This window comes from Pteropus medius, unplaced genomic scaffold (assembly GCF_902729225.1).
Source record: "Pteropus medius unplaced genomic scaffold, Ma_sr-lr_union100, whole genome shotgun sequence".
In the NCBI taxonomy this organism is placed as follows: domain Eukaryota; kingdom Metazoa; phylum Chordata; class Mammalia; order Chiroptera; family Pteropodidae; genus Pteropus; species Pteropus medius.
In genome coordinates this window covers 28848377-28872433 of record NW_024349519.1, presented here as the reverse complement: position 1 = coordinate 28872433, position 24057 = coordinate 28848377, and the positions used below count along the sequence as shown (strand labels likewise).

The window sequence follows — 24057 nt, the reverse complement described above, 5'->3', positions numbered from 1 at the left end:
GCAGAACACACAGAGATGCTGACAACTGAGTGGGAGGAAAAGAATGCCCAGTGGCTTGTCAACGAATGTTACGGTATTGATTACATGGTGAAACGGTCCCATCTTGGACATAAATAACATTTTGGGTTAAACGTAATTTATTATTAAAGTTCATTTCACCTACTTTTATTTTCTTCCTCCTTCCCCTCCCCCCCCTTTCTTTCTTTCTGTCTTTTAATATGGCTACTGGAAAGTCGAAAATTACGTATGTGACCCGAGTCACATTTCTTTTAGAAAGTGCTAGCTTAAAGAATCATCTGAATCCCCCAAATTTCCATCGGAAGAATCCACTGCTCCTCAGATGTGGTGACTTGCTGGCTGCTCTGTGGGAATGTGGGGCGCAGGGCGCACCGCTAACCCTCCTGCGCATGTGCGGGCCGGCCCTGCACGTGTCTCGTCTCGCAGTGCTCCCAACAGCCCTGTGGGGCAGGAATGACATCCATACCCACTTTCCAGAGTAAGAAATGGAGGCCAGGGAGGTGGGGTCACTGTCCAGGTTACCCAGCTGGGCCTCCGGGGTTCGAGCCCAGGCACGCCGGGTCCCCACCCGCAACGTGCGAGGGTGGGGTCTCACCTTGGACAACGGTGTGGTTGAGGGGAGCCGGGCAGGCTGGGGGGATGTCCACCGTGGTGTGGTCGGGTTTCCTGGCAGTCTTAGCTGAGTTGGTCTGGGTGCTGCTGGGGTTGGTGACGATAAGGCTGTTCTCGGGGGTCTTCGGGGGGCCGGGGTTGGACGGGTTCCCCGGGTTGTTGGGCATGCGGCGGCTGGTGGTGTTCTGGGGATTCGTGGCCGTGGCAGGTGGGGCCGGCGCGGGGCCGGGGTGGGTGCTGTTCCCCATCTTGGCTGGGCTCTGGGGCAGGCCAGAGTGGCCGAGACTGTCGTGGGGACTGGCCGACTCGGCGGTGGCCAGCTTGTTGTTCTTCATGTTGTCGATGTCCTCGGCCAGCGGTGGGTCTTGGCGGCCCAGATCTTGCTGGATCGGCCGGGTGGTCGACAGGTTGGGGCCCGACACAGGGACCCCGGAGCCCTGGTTTTCTCTGTGGAAGGAAGGCCGATGAAAAAGAACCCAGAGCTGAGAATCCCAGAGAGAACACATCTGGGTCCTGCCCAAGACATCATCGTTCAAGGGTCCCACTCAGACATCGAGAGGCTGTGTCCCACATGTGAGTGTAACCGCCCACCCTCTCAGGCTTCAGCCCCTTCTCCTGGCAGGAGGGCTGTTTCCTCAGGGGCCAGAAATCAGAGGAGAAAAAAATCTTTCTGCCAGAGCCCGCATCCACTCAATCCGAACCTTCCAGACCTGCCTACATGTCCCCCGTTAACTCCCAGAAAGTACTGGGCACACAGTGATTCCAGGAGTGGCTAAAGCAGACGAGGGGCGGGGCTGCCTCCCGGCTTCATAAGCCTGGAGTGTGTATATCTCCTCCCAACATTCCAGCCAGGGGAAGAAGGCAGTATGCGCATGTAAATACATCACCAAATAACAATAGAAATAACAACAGCAGATACTGCCTGACACAAACTTCCAGGTGCTGTTCTAAGCACTTGACTTATAATAACCCCTTAACCCTCAGCCCTAAGAGGGGCAATTACTAGCACCATTTTACAGATGGGAAAAAGGAAGTTCAGAGAGGTTAAGTCTCCTGCCCAAGGCAACACAGCTGGTAAATGAATGAGATAAATTCTCAGGAATACAAGTGTGTTGGGTAAAGCATTTGAGGAGGATGGAACAGCCAATGCAAAGGCCCTGAGGTAGGGACACGCTTGCTGAGTTTCAGGAGGCCAGTGTGGCTGGAGGTGGAGAGTTGGGGAGATGAGGTAGGCGAGAGTTTGACGCCTCAATTACTCAAGTAATTAACACCATGCAGACGGACATGAGAGGAGTCAGAAAATGGTGCTCGGTGCATTTGGAGAGGGAGAGAAAAACATTACGGGTCCTCACTGAGCTTTTTCTACCTTGGTGCCCACTGGGACAATGGCTCCATGAGGCAAAGGGTTTACTTTTGCCTTTCTTGTTCACAGCTGTGGTATCTGTGCCAAGAACAGGGCCTACATGTGGCAGATGCTCGATCGCTTCTTGACAAGTGATAAATGAATGTCCCCATTTCTCAAATGAGGACACCAAGGCTCAGAATCCCACAGGCCCAGACCTCCCTTCAAGCCGTGCCTCCTCCCATCTGCACCCCCACTCCCAGCCTGGCAGAGACCATGAGGAGCTGTGGCCCGGGTGATGGTGGCTGGGGGTCTGGGGCCCGTCTGGTGCCTCACGGGCCACGGGCCCTGCTCACTGATGCCTGTCCTTGCAGGCCCTGCTCAGCCCGCCTACGCATGATCTGGCAGAACTGGCTCCCCAGCCACCTCCCTGAGGGCTCGCCCCCACGTGCGATCTGCTTGCCTTCACGCATCCCTTCTGAACACTCGGGTAAGGCGCCCCATCTTCCCCAAGCCTGGGGAACTGGCCCCAGCAAAGTCTGTTTCTCAGAAACAAAGGCTCTCTGTTGTTATAATCTCAATCCCTCTCTCCAGAGGACTTTGCTGTCCAAGACTTCTCTCTCAGGCAACCCATGTTTCTGCGACCTGTGCCCTCCATATGTCCTCACTGCAGGTCACACTTATGGAGTCCTTGCTGTGTGCCAGACTTTATACATCTCAGCTCATCTAATCCTCAGAATAGCCATGAAAAGTGAACAGTACTAGAATTCCTATCTTACAGATGAAGAAACTGAGGCCCAGAGACAGAAAGGGCCTTGCCCAAGGCCACACAGCCAGTTGGTGGCAGAGCCGGCTTGGAGCCCAGACAACATGGCTCCAGCAGCCATACTGCTAACTTCCACATGACACTGCATCTCTCTCATGGAGCAATTTGAGACTTCCCAGAAGGCTTGGCCCACAGCTGGTGGGTGTGGGAATCCTTGGCACCATAATGGCTGAGTGTGGGCCAACCTCTGTTCTATCTCAACTCATTAACTTCTCAAACAATCTCATCAGGCTGGGATCATGACTACTCATACAGATGAGGAAACCGTGGCCCGGAGCAGCTGAGTCACACTAGAAAATGGTTTTGTCAACTGCCGTCACATACACTCACTCAAGAGAGCAGAAGTGAGTGAAGCACAGCACTCAGGTTCTACCCATTCACTGAACGCCTAGGAGATTCGATGTGGTCGCTGGACCCAAAGCCCCTGCACGGCACAGGCTTGGTTCCCCAGGCCCAATCTGTAAGCCTCAATCTACCTAATGCTTAAAAATAAAAAAAGCTGGCCTTCCCTGGGGGGCTTCCCACTGGCTAAGCCACCAGCACCATCTTTCTCATTTTATGTTTTGCATTTTAACTCACAAAACTCCATGACCAGCGTAAGCAAGCAGAGGAGAGATAAGGTCATTTATTTTCAGACTTGTCTCTCTGAGGCCATACAGGAAAAGGGCAGGCCCAGGAGAACTTCTCGCTAAGGTGTCATGGATTGACACCTTGAAAGACAGACTGACCTGGTTTGAGTCTCAGCAATACCACTTACTGACTGTGTGACTCTCTGTAGTTGGGTGCATCTCTCTGAGCCTCAGGTGTCTCACCTTTAAACTAGGAACAAGAATAGCAGAACCTTCCCTATAACTTGGAGATGAAAGTTAAGATCTGGTGATTTGCTCTGTAACCACCGGTGACTTAGTGACTTACCCCGTATGGGTGAGGCAACCTCACAGAATCACAGATGTGTGAATGAGCTGAGGGCTAGAGGATTATTCCCAGGCCTTGGAATCGGTGGAATTTTCCCTGATGGATTTAGAATTTGCTTGGGACCAATGATCCTCTCTATTCCTTCCAATTTCTCCCTTTTGGAATAAGAATGTCTATCCTGTGCCTGTCCCAACATTGTATTTTAAAAGCAGACAACTTGTTTTCTAGTTTCTAGGTTCATAGATGGGGAGGCGGAATTTTGCCTTTGAGTGGGTGATACCCGGAGCCTCACCCATTCCCAGCTTAGATGATATTTGAGATTTTTGAGCTGATGCTGTAGCAGCTTAAGACCTTTGGGGATATTGGGATGGGTCGAATGTATTTTGCATGTGGAATGGATGTGAATTTTGGGGTGGGGTCTGTAGTGAGCTGAATGGTGGCCCCTCAAAAGACATGTCCACTTGGAACCTGTGAACGTGACCTTATTTGCAAAAAGGGTCTTTGCAGATGTAATTAACTTAAGATGAGAGTGTCCTGGATTAGGGTAGGCCCTAAATCCAATGACAAGGGTCCTGAGAAGAGAAGAGAAGAGAAGAGAAAGGAAGAGAGAAGAGACACAGAGGAGAAGGCCCTGTGAAGATGGATGGAGGCCGAGGTCAGAGAGATGCGTCCATGGGCCCAGAATACCGAACCCCAGGGGCTGCCAGCAGCCCTGGGAAACCAATACTGTGGCTGGACAGTGTTGTCAGCTACGACAGTGAGGATGCAATGAAATAAATTTGAAACTAGTATTTTCCCAGTCTCTTGCACAGCCTGCAAATGGGTTCCTAATTCTAACTCGCTGCCGGTGCTTTTTAAGAAGTTGTCCATCAGATGAAAATCAGGCCAGGAATATTCCCTCGTTTTTACATATTTTTAAAAACATATACCCCTATCAAAAAGCAGGCTGAGCTGCTATCCTTTCAAAGAGAATCTAAACTTTTTGGCCACCACCTAGAGAGTCTGGACTAAATAACATAGCAGTTGAGACCATGGTGAGCGTTTTGATGGACAGCGCACGCATGGGACCACAAGCCCCCCATTCCGATGGAAAGGGGGCCTTTGTTTTGTCTTGATTTTGCTTCCTCTGTTGGCTCTGTGTGTCACTGAGTTTTAACAAGCTCAGCCAGCAGAGGCCTAATATCAACCTCTTGGTTTTATTTCCATATGTCTCCAAGGAGAACCTAAAAGGGGCAGAAAACTCTGAAGTCAGGCCCCTTCCCCCTTCCCTCTTGGGGATTTGCCATCATCTGCCCTGAATAGGCAGTTGGTTGCATAATGCCTGTCCTGCACCGCATCCCTCTGCCGGGTAATTGCTTCCGCATCACTCTGCCAAGAGCTGTGCACACCTCACCTGGGGCAAGCTCAGGCCCCTAGACCCAGAAGACAGTCCTGCTTCCCTGTACCCCTGCTGCCCTGAGAACCTACACCTATTAACTCATTTAATCCCCACAGCAAACACCACTGGAGGTGGTATTAGGATCAGGCCCATTTTTGAGATGAGGAAACTGAGGCCCAGAGAGGCAAAGGCATTTTTCCAGTGTTACCCAGCTGGGAAAGGACTGAGCTAGACCCTGGTCCTAGAAATTTTAATTTACGACGCCACTCAGTAAAGAAAATGGTGTGAGACAACTTGGGGTGCATGGAAGAATCAGGGCGTTAAAGGATGAAGCACTCTCTCCCCCTCATGCAAGATAAACTGTGAGGCTCAGAAGTCCAGCATCTTTCTTTTTGCTCCTTTTGGGGAGTGGGTTGTCATGGTGATGGGAGCAGGTGGAACTAAGGTGCAAAGGGCCGAGATGTTACTTGTGGGGGTGCAGGTCTTGGCAGAGGCCCTACCCCCACAACCTGGCTACTAGGGGGAGTGGTGGACACCCGCAATCTCGATTTTTACCGGGGGTCAGGGAAAGCTCCATCCCCACGTTGGCTGCCCAGGGCTCAGCTGCCTGGTGTGGGGGATCTGAGGCTAGTGAGTATTGAATGATATGAAATGGAATGTGTTTCTGTTCACTTCTCACTGGGGTGAGCCAGTAAAAGCTTACGGAGAGGGGGACATTTAACAGCTGGAGGAAACTGGACGGGAAGCGATGAAAGAGAAATGGGGGGAAGACAGAGGCGACAGAGAGAAAACAATCCTATATATTATCAATATTCTGTAAGAGCATGTCTGGGAAAAGGCCTAGAGAATGGCAAGGGGAAAGATGCAGGAGGCAGACCTCTCAGGTAGAGCCAGCGGCTTCGCTGTTATATAGAACCGGAGCATCTTTTTACTATATTATATTTTTGAATGAAGTTTCACCTTTGCCATTCGTATTTTTCTTAAAGCAGATGAAAGGCTCATCCTGGATTTTTTCTCTCAAAGTGACTCTTCATGAAGTTTTATTTCCAGTGGACATTAGAACCTTTTACTCAGTCAAATGAATTACGCCTCTGCGTAATGGCCAGGGTGTTCGAGTCGTCTGTTAACAAGTGTTAGCAGCGTTCTCCTGGTTTAGATCAGGGGCCCAACCAGCCGAGCATTTGTGGGCGGAGGTGGGGAGGTACTTTCTTCCTCTGGAGAGGAAGTGGGACAGGGGCCAGCGGTGGGACTCAAGAAAACTGGATTATCATACTCCTGCTAGTAGTTGACTGCCCTTGGGGAAGTCCTTTTTTTCCTCTGGGCCTCAGTTTCCCCATCTGTAAAAAGGAGTTCAAGTCAACAATCTAAGGGCTATAGATCTAAAGTTGTTTTTCAATGTCTATTGATGAGTCTTAATAATAATAGCTAACACTTATTGAGTGCTTACTACCTCTACTACTAAAAGTAGTTAACACTTATTGAGTACTTAATAATAATATTCATACTAATAATAGCTAACGTTTACCGAACACATATATAAGTTGAGCACTACATAACACGTTTCACATGTGTTAACTCATTTGAACCTTATGCCTACCCTAGGATGTAGGCACTGTACTTATTATCCCTACTTTACAGATGAGGAACAAAGCCAGGAAGTGATGGGGCAGGAGGGTGACCTCTGGCCTGTCGCCACTAGGCTGTGCTGCCATTCTGACCTGTCATTCTGCCTCCTTCAATAACAGGAGTATACATAATACCATGGATGATATCATCCATGGTATTATCCATAATACCATGGATGATAGTATTATCATTAACAACAACAGCAATGCATTGGTCCTTAATTACAGAGTTCTGTGACAAATATTTTATTCCACCTAAAATCCTTTCGGTGGCCTCCCATTGCCCTGAGAGGACTCACGTTCCTGTTGACCGACTCATCACTGTCCCTTTAATTTCTTGGTCTACCCCTCCAAACTGCAAACTGGCCTCCTCCTGGCCTGCCTCAGGGCCTTTGCACATGCTGTTCTTAGCTCAGAATGCTCTGCTTCCTTCTCCGATTATTCCTTTTGGAAGTCTGTCACCTGCATGCCTGTCACCTGTAGTCACTTCATTGAACCCACAGTGCTGGCTTAGACTACAGCAGGCACTTATTTAGTAAACATTGACAGAATGAATGGAAAAAAACGTAAGAGAAAACTTTAGAGCAGAAATGACCTGGCGGATGTGGAGATATGTGAAGACATGATGATAAAATATTCGGGGAGCACTGTGGGCATTCGGGAAGTGAGAAGCGGGTCCACTAATATTTTACCATGTGCAGGGCATTCCCACCTGGAGAATAATTACCCCGTTCTCCTTCACGACTTTCTCATGTCCCTCACACAGGTGGAAATGTCTGCTTGCAATGATCTGTGCCTTTAGTTTTAACCTAACCCTGTTTTCCACGTGAGCATAAAGTACTTTTGCATGATTTAAATATATATTGCATTTTCCCAGAACGCAACTGTTGGACCAACTGACTCTATTTCATAAGAAACTTCACCTAGAAGTGTTACCATTTTGGAATATCTGGACGCTGATGGCAACGCCCTCATGTCATGTGAGTTGTCTGCACAGCCCCGAGTCAGTCGGCATTTGCACCTGTCGAATTCCTGGTGACTTTGGGTACAGGGGCCTGCCTCTGAATTACACCACTCTGTCCCCTGGAGTCTCACTGCTCAAAGTGTGTAGCCATCACTGGCCTCACCTGGGAGTTCCTGAGAAAGCAGACTCCCAGGCTGCTCTGGAGACCTACCGAATTCGGACCTGTGTTTCAGCAAGACCCCTGGGGATCCATGCAAAGGTCTGATTTTGGGAAGTGATGGCCTGCTGTGTATGTCACATGACAGAACCACTTAAACACATCTTTAAAAAATCAATATGACACTGTAATGGTGATATGAAAGAAGACTAAGAGGACGTTAATTAATAAAAGAAAATGATCTGTTTCGACATGTAAGCTGTTGGGCTCCCAGGTGTTAAATCACTATAGGACCTTCTAACGAGTGTTACAAAACGTTAGGAAAAACAGGTGGCCGTTTCTGACTGGGTATGGTGCTGGCCCGGAAGCTGCCTCCTGACCGTTGTTCTCCCTTCAGTGCTGAGAGCCCAGATGGCTTTTCAAATTCCCCCAGGAAAAGCAGCTAAAAATGGTCTCAACTGACCGATTACTAGGTGTCAGTTGCTCATTCAGGCCCTTTGCATATATTACCTCATTTAATTCCAGCAATGAGCCACTATGCCATTTTACAGATTGAGAAACTGAGGCCCAGAGTCGTGAAGTCGCTCGCCCGAAGTCACACAGCGAGCACTTGGAAAAGCTGTTTAACTCTGAGGGACATGCACGAGGGCTTAATGGTCTGCCTGCGGCCTCTGGCCTCAGACAGCCTGGGTTCAAGGCCACTTGTTAGATGTGTGACCTTGGGCAAGTCTTCCCACCTCTGTTTCCTGTGACCTGGGGCGATGACAGTGGGCTCTCTCCCAGGGGGTGCTGAGAAGGCTGAGCTGCTCAGGAGAGTGCCAGGTATACAGCAGGCGCCACTACGGGTATCATTATCACTACCGCTGCCATTGCCCAGACTAGAGACGGCCTCCACTTACTTCCTCCTCCGGTGCCTGCGCTCCCTGTCCTCCCTCCGTGTCTCCATGTCATACGTGGCCGGGGGGCCGTGCCGGTGCCGCCGCCTCCGCTCGCCGCCCTCAGGGCCCTCGCCCTCGCCTCCCCGGGCCGGCCGGCAGCCCTCGCGGTGCCGGGATCTGCGCTCGGCCTTGTCCTCCAAGGCCTCCTCGCCTGGCCTGCGATGGGCCCGGTGCCGGCGGGGCTCCCCATCAGCTCCGGTGCGCGGGGACCCGCTGCGGCTCTCCCGGCTGCCCCCTGGCCGATGCGTGTGCCTCCGGTGGGGGTCCCCGGCCTTGGGCCGCTCGGCCTCACCCTCCCAGAACCCCGGCGGCTCCAGGCCGCCCTCGCGGGCCTGGTGGTCCGAGTCACGGCCATAAGTGCCCTCCCGGCTCAGCTCGGCCTCCTGGCTGCCGGTCCAGGGCCGCCGGGCGTCCAAGCCCACGGAGCCGCTGGGGTCCCGGGCCCGGTCGTGGTAGCGCGCCTGTTTCCGGAGGAAGTCCTCGGCCCGCTGCTGGCCCAGGCGCTGGTCCACCGTGGGCTCGGCCGCCCGGCTCTTGTTGGTGTTATTGTTGCGGTTCTCCTGGGGATCAACCACCAGTGGCCGGTCCAGGTGGGTCTTCATGTCCGGCCGCAGGTGCCGGGCATAGGTGGCCTTCCAGCGCTCATCCGGGTCCATCTCGTTGTACAGGGCCTCCCGGCTGGCCAGCAGGTTCTGCTTGCGCATCTCGCTGGTCCGCTGCTCCCACACGGACTTGGCCGGCTTCTGGTTCTTCTGTTGCTCCTTCCTGCAAGGGTAGGGCCCAGGGGTTAGAGCGCTGCTGGGCACTGCACCTGCACGGACCACGCTGCTGGGTATCTCGGCCCGAGTAGGTATCTCAACCTATGTGAAAAACTCAACTTTGCTGGACCGCTCAGCCTTACAGGTGTCTTGGCTCAGGTGAGTGTCTCCATCCAGATAGAAAATGTGTATCTCTGACTAGCTGGGCATTCTGGTCTAATGGGGGGGGGCGTGTCTCAGCCCAGGTGGCCATTCCCATCGTCCTCTCCATTCCTCTTTACATTGTAACATGTGACTTCCTGGGGATAGTCTTGATGTTCAAAATATTTTAACCTCTGAGATAGCCAATCATAATGAATATGGCCTGAAGCCAGTTCCGGAGACCCCCATGCTGCCTGAAAGTCCTTCAGTTCTGGGTCATAGGAGGTCTGGGAGTCCGAGGGAGAGCCAGAGTGGGTGTTTGGGAGTCTGGGGGCGGTGCCTATTTATCCACTGGTGTAAAGCAGCCAACAGGGCTGCTTCTGGGAGTGTTGGTGAGGCTGGGGCCCCACCTGAAATGTACAGATTTTTCCAGGGGTTCTGTGTACATTGATAGTTTTACACTGACCTTCCACAGGCTGCTCTCCTAAACTTGCCTGCCTGAGCATGAACTCTCCTGGGCTCCCATTTCCTAGCCACCTCCTTCCACTTTGGGAAAGAAAGTCCCCTCCCTAGTGTCCCGTGATGCACTTCCCCCCAGTTTGCAGAATCCCCAGGGTACCCCACAAAAGCACAATTAAGAATACTGGTATTGATATATCTTCCTTCTATCAAGACACCTTAATTCTCAGCAGCTCACCACCTCCGATCCACCAGCAAATTCTGTCCACTCTTCCTTCATCCATCGCCTCCTGCATCCATCTCCTCCTCCGCCCACCACCCTGGTCCAACCCCCACTCTCTCTTCTGCATGGACCAGTGCAGTCCTCTCCAACCTTGTCTCCTGGCCCCGCCCTCACCCTCACTGACTGTTCTCCTGACTGCAGCAAGAGGGCATCTGTGAGCACCTGAGTCAGGCAGGTCCTGTCTCTCTGCTCAAGAACCCTCTATGGCGCTCGCCTAACTCAGAGCAAAAGTCTGAGTCCTCCTCACGGTTCACAAAGTCCTGCATGATCTGCCCCTGTCGCCTCCTTGCCCTCATCTCTTCCCACTCTCCCCCGTTGCTCCAGTCATACCGGCCTCCTTTACGTTCCCTAAACATGCCGGGCATGTTCCTGCCTTAGGACTGTTCCCACTGCCTAGATGCTCTTCCCTCGGATCCTCCCATGGTTCCTCCCTCGCCTCCTTCAGGCCTTGTTACCTTCCCAGCGAAGACTTCCCCGACAACTTTATTTAAAATCACAAATTTCTCTACCCTTGGCATGCTCTATACCCGCTAACCCCTTGTTAACGCTATATCCCCAGTGCCTGGCACATAGTAGGTGCTCATTAATTACTTATCGTGTAAAAATGGCTGGGAGGGCAGAAGTACCTCTTCCCAAAGCTCAACCCTGCCAAGGACGGCTCCTTGCCCCAAATCCTTGACTGCAAGGGTGCAGAGGCCGAGGAGCTCAGGGAGCATGCCGGAGCTGGGGGCACTTACACAGCTATGGACATGCTGGCCGCGGACAGAGGACTCACTTCTGCCACCTCCTTGGCTTTCTGGAGGGCGAGTTTCTGGTTGGCTGCCTCTTCTTCTTCTTGTTCATCCTAAAAGGCACATGGGATCTCTGTTTACAAAACATAAACTGGGCCTTGGGGCCTCGCCTCTGACCCTACTGTTAACCAGGGGGACACTGGAAATATTTATGAAAAGACTTGGCTGGGCATCGACCAACCAGAGCCGAGGCCCACGGATCAGAACGGGAGCCCAGTGGACACCCAGTGTCTGTTAAGTGTCCTGCTACCCCCTTTACGTACAGGCTAGAGACCCAGGTCATAATTAACCCTATGTTAGCACGCAGCCAGAAGGAAACAAAAGGAGACACTCTCCTTTCCACGGGGGAGATTTTCTGCGCTCTGTCTCGAGCTGGAAATTAATGCAAAGATTTTCCTCTCACTCTACTTTCTGGGTCATTTAAGCTCTCTGAACCAAGACTGCAAAAAAAAAAACCCACAAAAACCACTGACTAGCCCCCACATGCAGAAAAATCAGCATCCCCATGGCCCATCCCATGCACTGCCAACAGCCTCCAGAAAGGAATCGGGAGCGGAACTTATATTCTCAGCGGTTCAGAGAGGAGGAGGATGGGGGAAGATGTTTTTAAAAATACATACAGAAAAAGATGATTTGGGGCTTTAAATCCTTCTTCAGCCTTCATGCAGGGCCTCATTCGTAAAACAGAAAAGCCAACAAAGAAAAAGCAAAGAAAAAGCAACGAGAAAGAAATGGCCAGAGACGAACCCGCCAATAAGAAAAGTCATGTGGCCGAAGGGCCCCTCTCCCCCTGCGCTGGGAATCTCTGCAGAAGAAGCAACCTTACCACCTCAGAAACGGTCAGATCAGGACATTCTGTCCAGTGACAACATGGAGGTGGGACCCGCCAGCCCGCCTGCTCTCACAAGGCCTCCCTTCATCCTGGCACCACATCCAGCATTTCTCGGAGCTGGGTCTCTGGACCCCCTGCCTCAGAAATGCTGCAAATACAGATTCCCGGGCCTCCCAAAGAACCTGGGCTGGGCCCTGGAAACTGCATTCTCAACCAGGTGCGTATGGAACATGCTCAAGTTTAAGCACCAGTGCACATGGTTAAGAGCACAAATTCTAGACCCACTTGGATTCAAATCCCAGTTTCTACCACTTACTGCTCTGTGACTTTGGGCAAGTCGCTTAATCTCTCTGTGCCTCACAATCCTCAGCTAAAATTTCAGCTCTCTCCAACATTCTCTATGGCACTTGTTCTCCTTTAGCACTGTGTATTTTTTGTCTGTCTCTCCCACTCAAATATCAGCCCTGTGAGAGGAGGGATTTCTGCCTGTTCTGTTCATGGCTGTGTCCTGGTTCCTAGACCAGGCCTTGTTCACCATAGGTGCTCAATAAATGCTTTTGAATGACTGACAAATCTGTAAAACGGGGCTCAGAAAATGTGCCTCTTGGGGTTTCTGTGAGGAATAAATGAGATAAAAACATATCAGGGGCTATGCGGGGCGCCTGCCACATAGTAAACGCCTAAGAAACGCTTGTGGAATAAATGGAGGAAAGAATGAGGGTCTGGAGGAGAATGTCCGCGCCTCCTCCAGAGAAAGGTAATGAGCTTGCCTTTCTCCCTCCCTTTCTCCTATCCTCCCGGCGGCCCCTCTCCCCAGTGACTTGGATGAGCTCATGGCTGGATCAACTTCCGGAGCAGCCACGCCAACCGGCTCCATGGTGACTGGGTCCATGGCCGTGTGTTAGGGGTGATGGAGACTTCCTTTCTCCCTCCCCCTCAAGTCAGAGCTGGGCCTGGGAAACTCTCCCTCCCGCCAGGGTCAGCAGATGGAGGGCTGGCAACGTCTGCTCAGTTTGGTTCAGTTCCATGAACATGTCCTGAACACCTCGGTTCACTGGGACCGTGAAGCTACGGGTGGCCATAGGCCTGGCCCTCCTGGGCTCAGAGGAAGACTGCACACATTCTCTTAATAAGACAGGGCTGCTGGGGACAAGTTTAGGGTGGACCACTGCTAGCTCCTAACATGCCTTTGTTCCCGACGTTCACCTTTCAAATTGCAAAAATGCAGCCCAGCTTCTTCTGTGCAGTGCACAACCTGTACACCCATGCCCAGCGGCCCTGCCGGTGGGCTATCCCAGAGATGCTGAGCTGTGTCACCAAAAGCAGTATCGCCTCCTCTGTGCCCATGAGGTGGACCTGACTCACAGGGAGTCCAAGGCTGCCAAAAGGGGCACCTGGCCCCAGGTTTTGCCCATAATGCAGTATCACTGACCATGAATAAAAACTGGCCTTCTCCTCGCATGGACGGTTCTCACTCCCCACTCCCCGAATTCTCTTCTGACCTCGTTTGCTCTGCTCTTCTCTCTTCTGCTCTCTGAGAGGTCACATCTCTGCTTTTTCAGTTCCTAGCTATGTGGCGAGCCCACTTAACCTTTCTGGGCCTCGGTTTCCCCGTCGGTGAAACGGGGATAACAGTAACTCCCTACCTGCCGTGCTTGCTGGTGCCTGGCATCAAAGCGCAATTACACTTTCTGTGGTTATTATTATTTTTATCATTATGTTGTCAGCTGGGGCTGAAAGTGGCAGCGAGCGTGAGTCAAGAACTCAGGTTCCGGAGCTTGCCAGGGCTGGGTTCGAATCCCAGCCTTCCCTCTACGAGCTCTATAAAATGAGAGCTCTAGGTCCAGGGCCAGGCTCGTGCCCAGTGATGAACAAAGACTCCCTTTATTGAGCACTTACTGTGTACCAAGACCTGTGCTGAGCACCTGACGTGCATAGCGCGATGCTATAAACAGTAGCTGCTATTATCATGCCGGCAGGGGCCAGTGACTTTGCCTTTCGGAGTCTCAGTTTCCCGTTATGCAAAAGGGTAACGACAGCGATGCCTGGCACCAAGAGTTTCACAGAATTCTTTAGTTGTCACTCAGTGATAAGGTCCAACCAGCTCCCGAGCTTACAGGGGGCCACATGTCAAGCCCCAGGACCCTGTGTAGGTTATTCTCCATCTGTCCTGTCTTTAGGTCTAGTGTAGTGACAGTGCCGTGAGCCTGGAGGCCGCATCGTTCCTTGGAGGTCCCTTGAGACTGCCCACTGCCTGTCCATGGGTACTCAGTGGAGTGTGCCATCTGTTTCCTGCAATCCTGGGGCCTCACCCCCTCACCACCTCCTCTGCTGAAGAACCCACTTGACTAGGGACAGTCTGTCGCAGTGGGGAGGAGGCGTCGTCCCCCTGGCACGGTGCATCCAGGCCAAGAGCTCTGACCCTGTCCCCATCCCCGTATGCCCAGCACGGTCCTGATCTGCCACGAGCAGGTGGTAACTTTGCCAGAGAAACATCCTCCCACCAACTGCACCTTGGTGAGCTCCTGAGCATTGGCCAAATTATCCACCGCGATGGCCAGGAACACGTTCAGGAGGGTGTCTGCAGACGCCAGAGTCAAGGAAAGCATCGCCCCTGGGACCCCGGTTATCTGGTCTCCTGATCCCCTTCCTCACAACCCCATCTGCTCTGCCCGAGGCCCGGGCGCATCCCGCCCCCCCCACGGAGGATACAGTTCCCGAAGAGCGTCAGCACGATGAAATAGATGGAGAACACCATGCCGCCCTGCACGCCGCCCTGAGATTTGATGCCGTCGTACATGACCTCGTTCCAGTCCTCACCGGTCAGGATCTGAAAGGGAGAAAGAAGCACACAGCCAACCCCCCTCTCAGCCACAGGCCCCTTGGAGATGCAGCTGTGGGGCCCGAACCTGTCTGTCCCTGCAGTGAGGAGCTCTCGGCCCAGCTTCTCGGCAAAGAGACCCCGGGGGAGTCACGAACCTCTCTGTAGTGTCTTCTCAGATATGGTAAGGGGATTTGCTAGCGACTGAGTTGTGCCCCTAAATTCAAATGCTGACGCTCTAAGCCCTCATGTGGAAGTAATTTTAGGGTTAGATGAGGCCATGAAGGTGGGGTCTCAAGATGGGATGAGTGCCTTTGTAAGAAGAGGCACCACAGAGCTTGGGCAGGCTCCGTCTCTCTCTCCCCCATGTGAGGAGCAGTGAGAAGGCAGCCGCACGTAAGCCAGGCAGAGAGCCCTCACCAGGGACTAGCCCTGTGGGCACCCCGACCATGACTTCCAGCCTCCAGAACTGCGAGAAATAAATTTCTGTTGTATAAGCAACATCTTCACTGGACCTTTTGGGGTGCTGTGTCTGGGGCAGGGCGGAGGCTGGTGACCGGACAAGGCCTCAGGCAGAAGGACACAGGGGAGGGCAAACGGAAATTATGAGAAAGACTGAGCGGACACGTGTGTGGCATCCATATGCTCGTTAAAAAAGAATCCCACTCCCCTCCTCTGAAGTATTTTCACGAGGATCAGTAAATGTGAAAGAGCTCCAGAAACGCTAATCTGTTAGTGGACGGTTTCTCAGCCTGGCACTGCCGACATTTGGGGCTGGGTCATTCTCTGGGGTGGGGCATCCTGTGCACTTGCGGGGTGTTGAGCAGCATCACTGGCCTCGACCCACTAGATGCCAGTAGCACCCACCCCCGCAGTTTTGACAACCCCTCCAAAAATGTTTCCAGACACTTCCAAGTGGCCTTAGGGACAGAACTGCTCCTGAGCCAGAACCTTGTGCTGAGGATCTGTGGGTGGTGACTGTGACTGTCATCGGTCATTAACGCGAGAGGTCAGACCTTCGCTTCACGGAAGGTCTCGTTCCAACCCCAGCTCGGGGTTTCATTTAGAAACCGCGGCCCCAGGAGAAGGGGGAGTGAAGTCCTATTTTCCCGTACACTCTCTGCCCCCTCAAAGAGACCAGATCTGTTGGAGGTTCTGGAGGTCCCAGCTTGGTCAGTCCCACCCCTCAGGTCACATGCCCACAGGGGCGCAGCAGTTGGTTTGGGGAGACCACCCAGGTCGACCCCTTGCTCTGGAGTAGGGGGTCAGGGTGTCTTCCAATCTGGGGAGGACGGGCGGAGTAACCATGCCTCATATTTTCTGTATTTTGATGCTTTGATGGCTGGGGCCTTGCTGGGTCTGGAGGGAGGGAGGCTGGCTAACTCTTAGAGATGGTGAATAACTGGCCAATGAACACGGTTTTCAAATGCAGATCAACTAATCCACGGCCCACGGCCTCAAGCACCTCCTCTATCAGGCTCTTACACGCCAGGCCAACATTCTCCGCTTGAATCATCTCTCAGGCCACGTTCCAGCCGACCCAGGACAGCTCCTATGCCCCAGAGCCGTCTGAAATTATTTAAACTAGCCAATCCTAAAACTGCTCACCCCGCCTCCCCCATTCCTTCCCGTGGAAACCCCAAGAAAGGCTCCTGCCCAATTCCCCCTCCCTCTGCCTCCTGACTCTAGTGCTTTTCCATGTGGCCTTGCTTGGCACAGGGCTGGGTGAAAGTCGTACCTGAAACACTGTCATTATTGCTGCTGGAAAAGTGTCAAAGTTGGTAGGAGGAGTCCCTTCGTCGAAATTAAACCTGTGAGAGAATGCAGACATTTCCCATTGGCCAAGCCCCAGGCATTCTGAGGGTGCGGTTTAGCATCCGGTCTCCAGGGAAACATCTCCAGCATCTCTGTTCCCCAGAAGGACCCCTGAGTGGTACCCAGGGCCCTGCCTGTCTGGGCGAGTGCATGGGGTGTCCCCGGGGCCAGACCCCAGGGAAGCGGGGATCAGAGAAGCTGCTGAGCACTTACTGGCCGCCAAAAAGCTGCATTCCCAAAAGTGCAAAGACGACGATGAACAGGAAAAGGAGGAACAGCAGGCTGATGATGGATTTCATGGAGTTGAGAAGAGAGACCACCAGGTTCCTGAGAGATGCCCAGTACCTGCCAGCAGAGGCCAGAGGTGGGATGGGGCATCAGGCTGGGCCAGGGCCGTGGCCACCGAGCCCACCTTCCCAGCGCGTCCCCCTCCCCAACCCCCAAGTGTCTCCCCACATCTCCAAAGACTTACTTTGTGACTTTGAAAATACGCAATAACCTGAGGGCTCGTAACACGCTGATTCCAAAGGATGTGCCAGGTTTTATGACGGCCCAGATGACCTCAAAGATGCTTCCGATGATGACCTAGAACAGAGGCTCCGCTCTTACATCCAAGGTCCTTGCAAACACGCCCCGGGCCTGAACCTTGTCAGAACCCAACCCAACTCTCACCCTCAGTGCAAGCAGAGTGAGGGTCTCAGACCCTCTCATCCCTCCTTATGAGAGCAAAGAATGAGAGCAAAGAATCCCTAAAACACATGATTACAAAGTGAGTGTCCATGCAGCTACCACCTACGTGAAGAAATAAGACATAACCACTCTAGACATAACCACCACCCTGAATTTTATAACAAGCATTTCCTTGATTTAAAAAATTGAGGTGAAATTCACATAACATAAAATTAACCATTTTAAGTGCACAATTCAGTGGTGTTTAGCACGATCACCATGTTGTGCACCCACCACCTCTACCTAGTCCCATAACATTCCCATCACCCCCAAAGGAGACCCCGTCCCCAGGAGTCACTCCGCACCCTCCTCCCCCGACCCCTGTCCACCACTGATCTGCTTTCTGTCTGCATGAAATTTGCCTGTTCTGGACATTTCACATAAATGAAATTACGCAACAGGTGACCTTCTGTATCTGGCTTCTTTTGCCTACCATAATGTTTTTGAGGTCTTCGCCTTTTTTAGAGTATTCAAGTATCATCCTTAACCAATACGGCTTAGTTTTGTCCGTCCGAACTTTGCTGGGCAGAATCGCACACATGGATGGACAGCTTTGGTCAGTATCTGCCTCCTACTGCGCAATACTGCACGGCCGATGGGTGCCGTTGTGGCGGGCGGCCTTGCGTGCTGAGGAACATTCCATTCCGTGGCTGTGCCACCACTTACTCATCCATTCTACTGCAAAGGTATGTTTGGGTCATTTGGTTTGGGACTATTATAAACAAAGCTGCTCAGGACATTCTTGTAGGTGTCTCCTGGGTATCTGTGCACATTTCTCTAGGGTGAATTTCTAGCAGTGGCATTATCAGGTCACCCCCATTTTTGAAAGGCAGTTCACACATGTGCCCTCCCACCGGCAGTAACTGACAGTCCTGGGAGCCTGTATTCAATGTTTAGTACGGTCCTCTCGTTTCCATTGCATTCAGCTGAGTCTCTCATATCCAGGGGTGACTCTGCCTCTTCCTTTTCTATGTTCCCAGGTATCAGCCATGCTTGGCAAGAGCTGGAGAAATGAATTCCTTAGAAATTAGGGCACTTACCCCACAGTCAAAGCAGTTGAAGGAAGAGTGGAAGTAAGGCCGTGTCCCAAGCCCGTACATTTTTATAAACATTTCGGACATAAAGAGTCCTAAGAAAATGAATTCTGCATAGTCTAGAAGGGAGAGGGGGAAACAGAGAGGTTAGTTTTGTTTGGGGGTGGCGGCCACCAGTGGCTCTGACTTTCCTGTTGATACCAATCCTGGCCCTGGCCTGGCCTGGAAGTAAGGGAGGGAGAGGATGGTCTTTGGTGACCTTGGCTAAAGATTATGCAAGGCTTCCCTTCCATGGGCCTCGGTTTCTCCTCTGTTAATGGGGAGGAGCAACAATTGTCCACCACCCTCCAACCATCCAACGCCAGGCCAATCTTAAAAGGAGTGAGAAAAAGGTCAGTGGATCTTCATCTTGCTGTCTCCTCTTGTTGCCCTGGTTTGATGAGAATGGCTGGATGCAGATTATTGCCAAGGGCCTAGGTTTCACGTTGAGTGACAGGTTCCTGAGAGCTGACTACATTTTAAAAAATAATGAATGAAAGAACAAATGGCTGAACTAACTAGCTAACTAACTGGCTAACTAACAACTAACTGGCTAACAAAATAATAATGGCTCCATGATATCAGTGTGTCATCATCTAAGAATTATATGGTTAATCCACTTTTATATGACTGAGCTCCAATGGAAAAATAGAAATAGAAATCATAATGGTGTCCTGTTTTTAAGTCCTTGGTGTTAGGGATTTAGTTGGAGCATCACAGGGAACTGATCTAAGGCACAGCTTTTCTCCCAACTTGGAAATCCTATCTGACGTCCCCTGGAACTCCTGTCTTCCCGATGCCTAAAAGTCTTGAACGAGATAAAGCCTTTTGTTCTTTGGTAAGAAGGCATAACGGTGCAAAAGCCTCTGAAAGACATAACACATGGATTTTTTTTTTTTTTTGCACCAACAAAGAATGGGAAACATCAGGTCTTTTTTTGAGAGACCTCTTGGTGGGGCAGGAAGATGAAGAGTCAGGAAGGGCATGGATACTCACAAATGGATGGAAAGGAGAGGTAACGAGGGCTTCCGAAGAGAATAAGGCATACAGAAAGGGAAGAGAGAGGATTCATGCTTCCAAGAATTTCAATTTGGGTCACATACTAATTCTGTTTGAAGGTCAAGGGCATTTGTTATAACATCCTCTTAAGGTCCTTCCTACTCATCCCTATTGAAACATTCCCCTAGTTTCAGGACTCTGGGGAGCTCCTAGTGTCCGAGGGAAACTCTTTGGTCTCCAGGACCAACGTATCAGCGAGGGAAATCTGTCCATAACATCTGGTGCATTCAAAGAACCACCAGAAGCAACTCTAGGAGGACTTAAGAGTTTCCAAGATGCTGGTTCCTCAGTTACCATGGAAACATCATAGCTGATGATGCACAAGACCAGAGAGAGAATTGCTCCTGGCATTGGTGGGTCTGGAAGAAATATCACGGTCATCAAATCCAATTTCTACCACATACAGAGGAGGAATCTGAGACTCAGAAAAACTACTATACTTTATTGATTCTAAGACAAACTTTTTTTGTTCACATTCTGACATCTCTGCAATTAGAGTATATCTTAAAATTGGCCATGTCCTAGTTTAGACAACAGCATTTCTCAGTGGTGCATAAAAGAGTGCCTTATAATTGAAAATGTCTTCAATCAATGGATGTGGTACTGGCTGTCCAAGGTCCCAGGTCAAGTTAGAAGCAGGCGTTGAGGACCCAGGTCACCTGATGGCCAAGGCAGAGATCTGCCAGATAGCTTAGACTCTGGATTCAACTCGCGACTTCATCACATATTACCTGCGTGACTCTGGGCAAGTTACTTAACCTCTCTGTGTCTCAGTTTTCTCAACTGGGGATAATTAAAGGATCTTTTCAGATACAGAGGTTCAGGGCAGAAAGTCCCAGACCTCTGTTCTTGAACCAGGACAGAGCAAGGTGATTAGTGGGGAGAATATGAGAGATTAAAAATAGACTATCAGAGGAGGTTAAGATGAGAAGCAAAGAGTCCTCATTTATAAGAAACTCCAGGGGGACCAAATGCAATTACTAAGGTTGGAACTAGGTCGGGGCTCTCGGAAGGAGAACTGGCCCCTAGAGGGTGTCTCGGGCCGGAGGGTCAGCCAACGTGATTGGGAACAATGAGGGTTACAAGGAGGCTCTCAGGCCTCTCTAGGCTGAAGACTCGACTGTCTCCAGTGGCTAGGTGGGTCAATTTTGGACCACGTCAGAAGGGCAAAGAATCCACAGACCTAAGTCAGACAAGCCAGCAGATGCAAGAGGAGGACGGCCAGCAGGAAAAACAGTTTGGGGAAATTCTCACTAGAGGCCCACAAGCCAGTGCTAGAGCATCCACTTGCCTTCCTCACTGCCCAGCCGCTACTTTCGTTGAGTCCTCAGAGCTCTTTATTTTTTAACTTCCGGTCAGAGGTCTCCTTACCTTCCACTGCTTCTCCTCAGCCCCACCTGGCCATCAATTTTGATACTATGGCATGCTAACTCTCGAATCTGGGACTAGGCCCAGAAAGGCAAGGCCTTGGGGGTCTTGGTACCTACTGAGGGAATAAGATGCTCTTACAGTTGTTGCTGGAGGGGACCTGCTGGGAATGAATCCCAGACACAAGGAAGTCAAACAGAGCAGGAGAGGAAAAGAGAAAGAAGCAGGAGGTTTGAAAGAAGAGGGGAGAAACAGAGTCAGAAATCAGCAAAGAAACAGGGCGACTTGTTGTCCCTAAGGCACTCCCAGCTCTCACGCACACAGCATTTACTTTACCATTACCAGAGATTCACCTAGAAATCACACGTATGTGTTTCTGTCTCTATCTGGCTGTCTTGTGATCTCTGCTTCTCTCGGTTTTGGTTCCAATACCTCCGTCACCAGCACCCCATGTCTCTCTTCGAAAGGGATCATAGAAGTGTTTTGTGGCCTGAATTCCAGCTTCCAGCTCTCAGGCCCATGGAAGTTGGGCCCCGTCATTGCGGCAGCAGCAACATCAGCCCCAACCCCAGCTACAGACGTGGCCAGATGAAAGGGCAGGTTCCATCAAGACCAAAGAAGGAAGGGGTCGGGGAGCTGGAGGGGCGCAGGGCGGGCTGGTACTCACAGAGGAAGTCGGAGAGCCACTCGGGCTGGTTGTAGTGAACGATAGCAACGCACAGCGTGTTGAGGGCTACCAGACTGAGCACAGTCCAGTAGAAGGCCTGAGTTTTGACCATGCGGCGGATGTAGAAACGCACCCTCCTCTCCTTTTTGTGAAAAAAAGTCGAGTTCTCCAGCTTGGCACTTTTAATGCTGGCTCGGGCAAAGGGAGACCCTGCCAGGGAAAAGATGGAGAACGTCAGGGTGCTCCCATGCAGGAAATTCACCGACGCGTGGCCCAGGCATGGATTGTGGCCAGGGGTCCCATTAGCCTCCCCAGCAAGCCGTCTGGCCCGAGGGAACCATAATAATCCAAGGTCTTAGCTATCCAGAGATGGAGCTTACGAGGAGGTGTCCCTGAAAATAATGGTATTGGAAATAACCAATGAGAGCTCAGGGTGTCAGTGGGGAGGCTGGTGGCTCTCATTGCCAGAGCCAACCTTCTGTGTCTCCCCGTCCTGGCCACGTCTGATGACTCGGGGGGGCGGGGGTCATAACACAGAGCTGCATGGAGCATGCTTGGAAAGCCTCCAAGAGGAGGTGTAGACAAGACTCTAGCTTTCCACAGACACTTCACTTTAGAAATGATCACTGAGGAACGAACCAGCAGTGTCCTCTGCCTGCACATGGTTTTGCTCTTAAGCATTTATGAAGCACCTACTGTGTGCCAAGCTCTGTTTCAGATACTCGAGATACTCTAATTAATAGACAGAGCCTTGCCTTCCTGAGCCTGATGCTGCAGTGGGGGAGATAGACAGCAAACATAACATAATGAATAATAGTGTGATAGAAGGTAAAAAGTACTTTGGGAAAAAAAAAGTAGAGCAGAATAAGGGGATTGGGAGCCCTAGGAGGGACCACCGGACCGGCTACAGTAGTAAGTCAGGTGGTCAAGGTGAAGGTATTGACCTGAGTCACCTTAGAATCTTAGGCTGCGTAAATAGCAAGTGCAAAGGTCCTGAGGTAGAAATGTGCCTGCCAGACACATTCAGGAAACAACATAAAGAGATCAGCATGGCTAGAGTAGAGTGGTTGAGGAGGACAGAGGGAAGAGGTAAGGACAGGTAGGTGACAAGGCAGGTCGTGACAGGCCGTGTGGGCTGAGGGAGGACTTTGGCTTTTGCGCTGCGTGAGGTGGGAGCCATGGAGGGCTCTGAGCAGAGAGAGGGGAGATGAGCTCTGACTCAGGTGCTCACGGGTGTCCTCTGGCTGTAGTGGGAAGAACAGACCACGGAGGGCACAGACAGGAGCTGTGTGATCAGGGAAAAGGCTGGTGCACCGGTGCAAGCAGATGATGATGGGGGCCGGACTCTGGTGGCTGAGAAGAGTGGCGAGTAGGCAGATCTGGGATGTATTATTTAAGGTAAATTTGAACATTTGCTGATGAATCAAGTGTGAGTGTGAGAGCGAGGGAGGAGCCCAGGTTTCTGGCTTGAGTACCTAGAGGGATAGAGTGGCCATCCGCAGAGAGGGATAGGTTTTGGGGGGAGGGTCAGAGTTCAGTTTTAGAATATTTTTATCTTCTAAAATATCTCTTCTTGAAAACCTTCTATTGCATTCGTGTTTATTGTTCTTCATTGGTTGATTCATTCTTTCATTTATTCATCAGTTTACTCGTTCATTAGTGTGCTCATTTGTTCATTCATCATTCATTCACTCATTTATTCATTCGTCCATTCCTTCATTCCTTCATTTGTCCAGTCACCTGTCCATTCATCCAGCATGTTCATCAACCCCAACCCACTGGCCAAGCACCGGACACAGCAAACATCTCACAGGACACCACTTCCTGTTAGCAAAATTCTAAACAGAGGTTGCAAGTTGGCATCCCAGGGGCCATACTGGTTCATCCTGGGTTCATAAAAGTTGAAATTATTGGTCTGCATTTAAAAACTGGGATATTTTCCATAAAATATGGATTTCAGCTTCTCATGAATGAAAATGATAGCTGATCTTTCTTAGACATTTAGCAGGCACCAGGCACAGCGGAGGATACATTCTACATGATAAACTGCCTGCTCCTCATTGCAACCGTGGTAAGTAGGGACCATTGTTAACCCCATTTTATAGCCAAGGAAACAAAGGCTGAGAGGGGTCTGGTGACTGTTAAGAAGAAGCATTAAGTCGGTTCAGAGCCTGTGTTCTCAGCCACCACACTACACCCATTCCTGGAACATGCAGCCAGGAAGAGGGGCATATTCCCAGCCGGCAGCAGTTGGCCAGGCCCGGTGACCCCAGAGGCCTTGAGAACCCAGGGAAGCACCATGTGGCCCTTCCTAGTTGGAATATTTCTGGTCCCTGCAGCTCCCCAAAAGTGCTCAGACCTGCAGGTGTCCACAGGGCAGGGCAGAGAAGAATGAATGAGATTCTTGAAGGTCTCAGGGGTCAGGGAGGGAGCCTCCATGACCGAGAGAGGGGACGGGGGAGAGGGAGAGGGAGAGGGAGAGGGAG

The 24057-nt window shown here is 51.3% G+C and overlaps 1 protein-coding gene across 1 annotated transcript in view; it reads right to left on the bottom strand.

The window, feature by feature from the left end:
• Positions 1-24057, bottom strand: part of CACNA1A (calcium voltage-gated channel subunit alpha1 A) — a 205288-nt gene that overhangs the window by 60849 nt on the left and 120382 nt on the right. The window contains 10 exon segments of the mRNA XM_039882761.1: positions 614-1077; positions 8737-9540; positions 11154-11260; positions 14553-14620; positions 14752-14869; positions 16599-16671; positions 16889-17020; positions 17148-17260; positions 18445-18557; positions 21572-21781. Coding sequence (XP_039738695.1) covers positions 614-1077; positions 8737-9540; positions 11154-11260; positions 14553-14620; positions 14752-14869; positions 16599-16671; positions 16889-17020; positions 17148-17260; positions 18445-18557; positions 21572-21781 — 2202 coding nt within the window.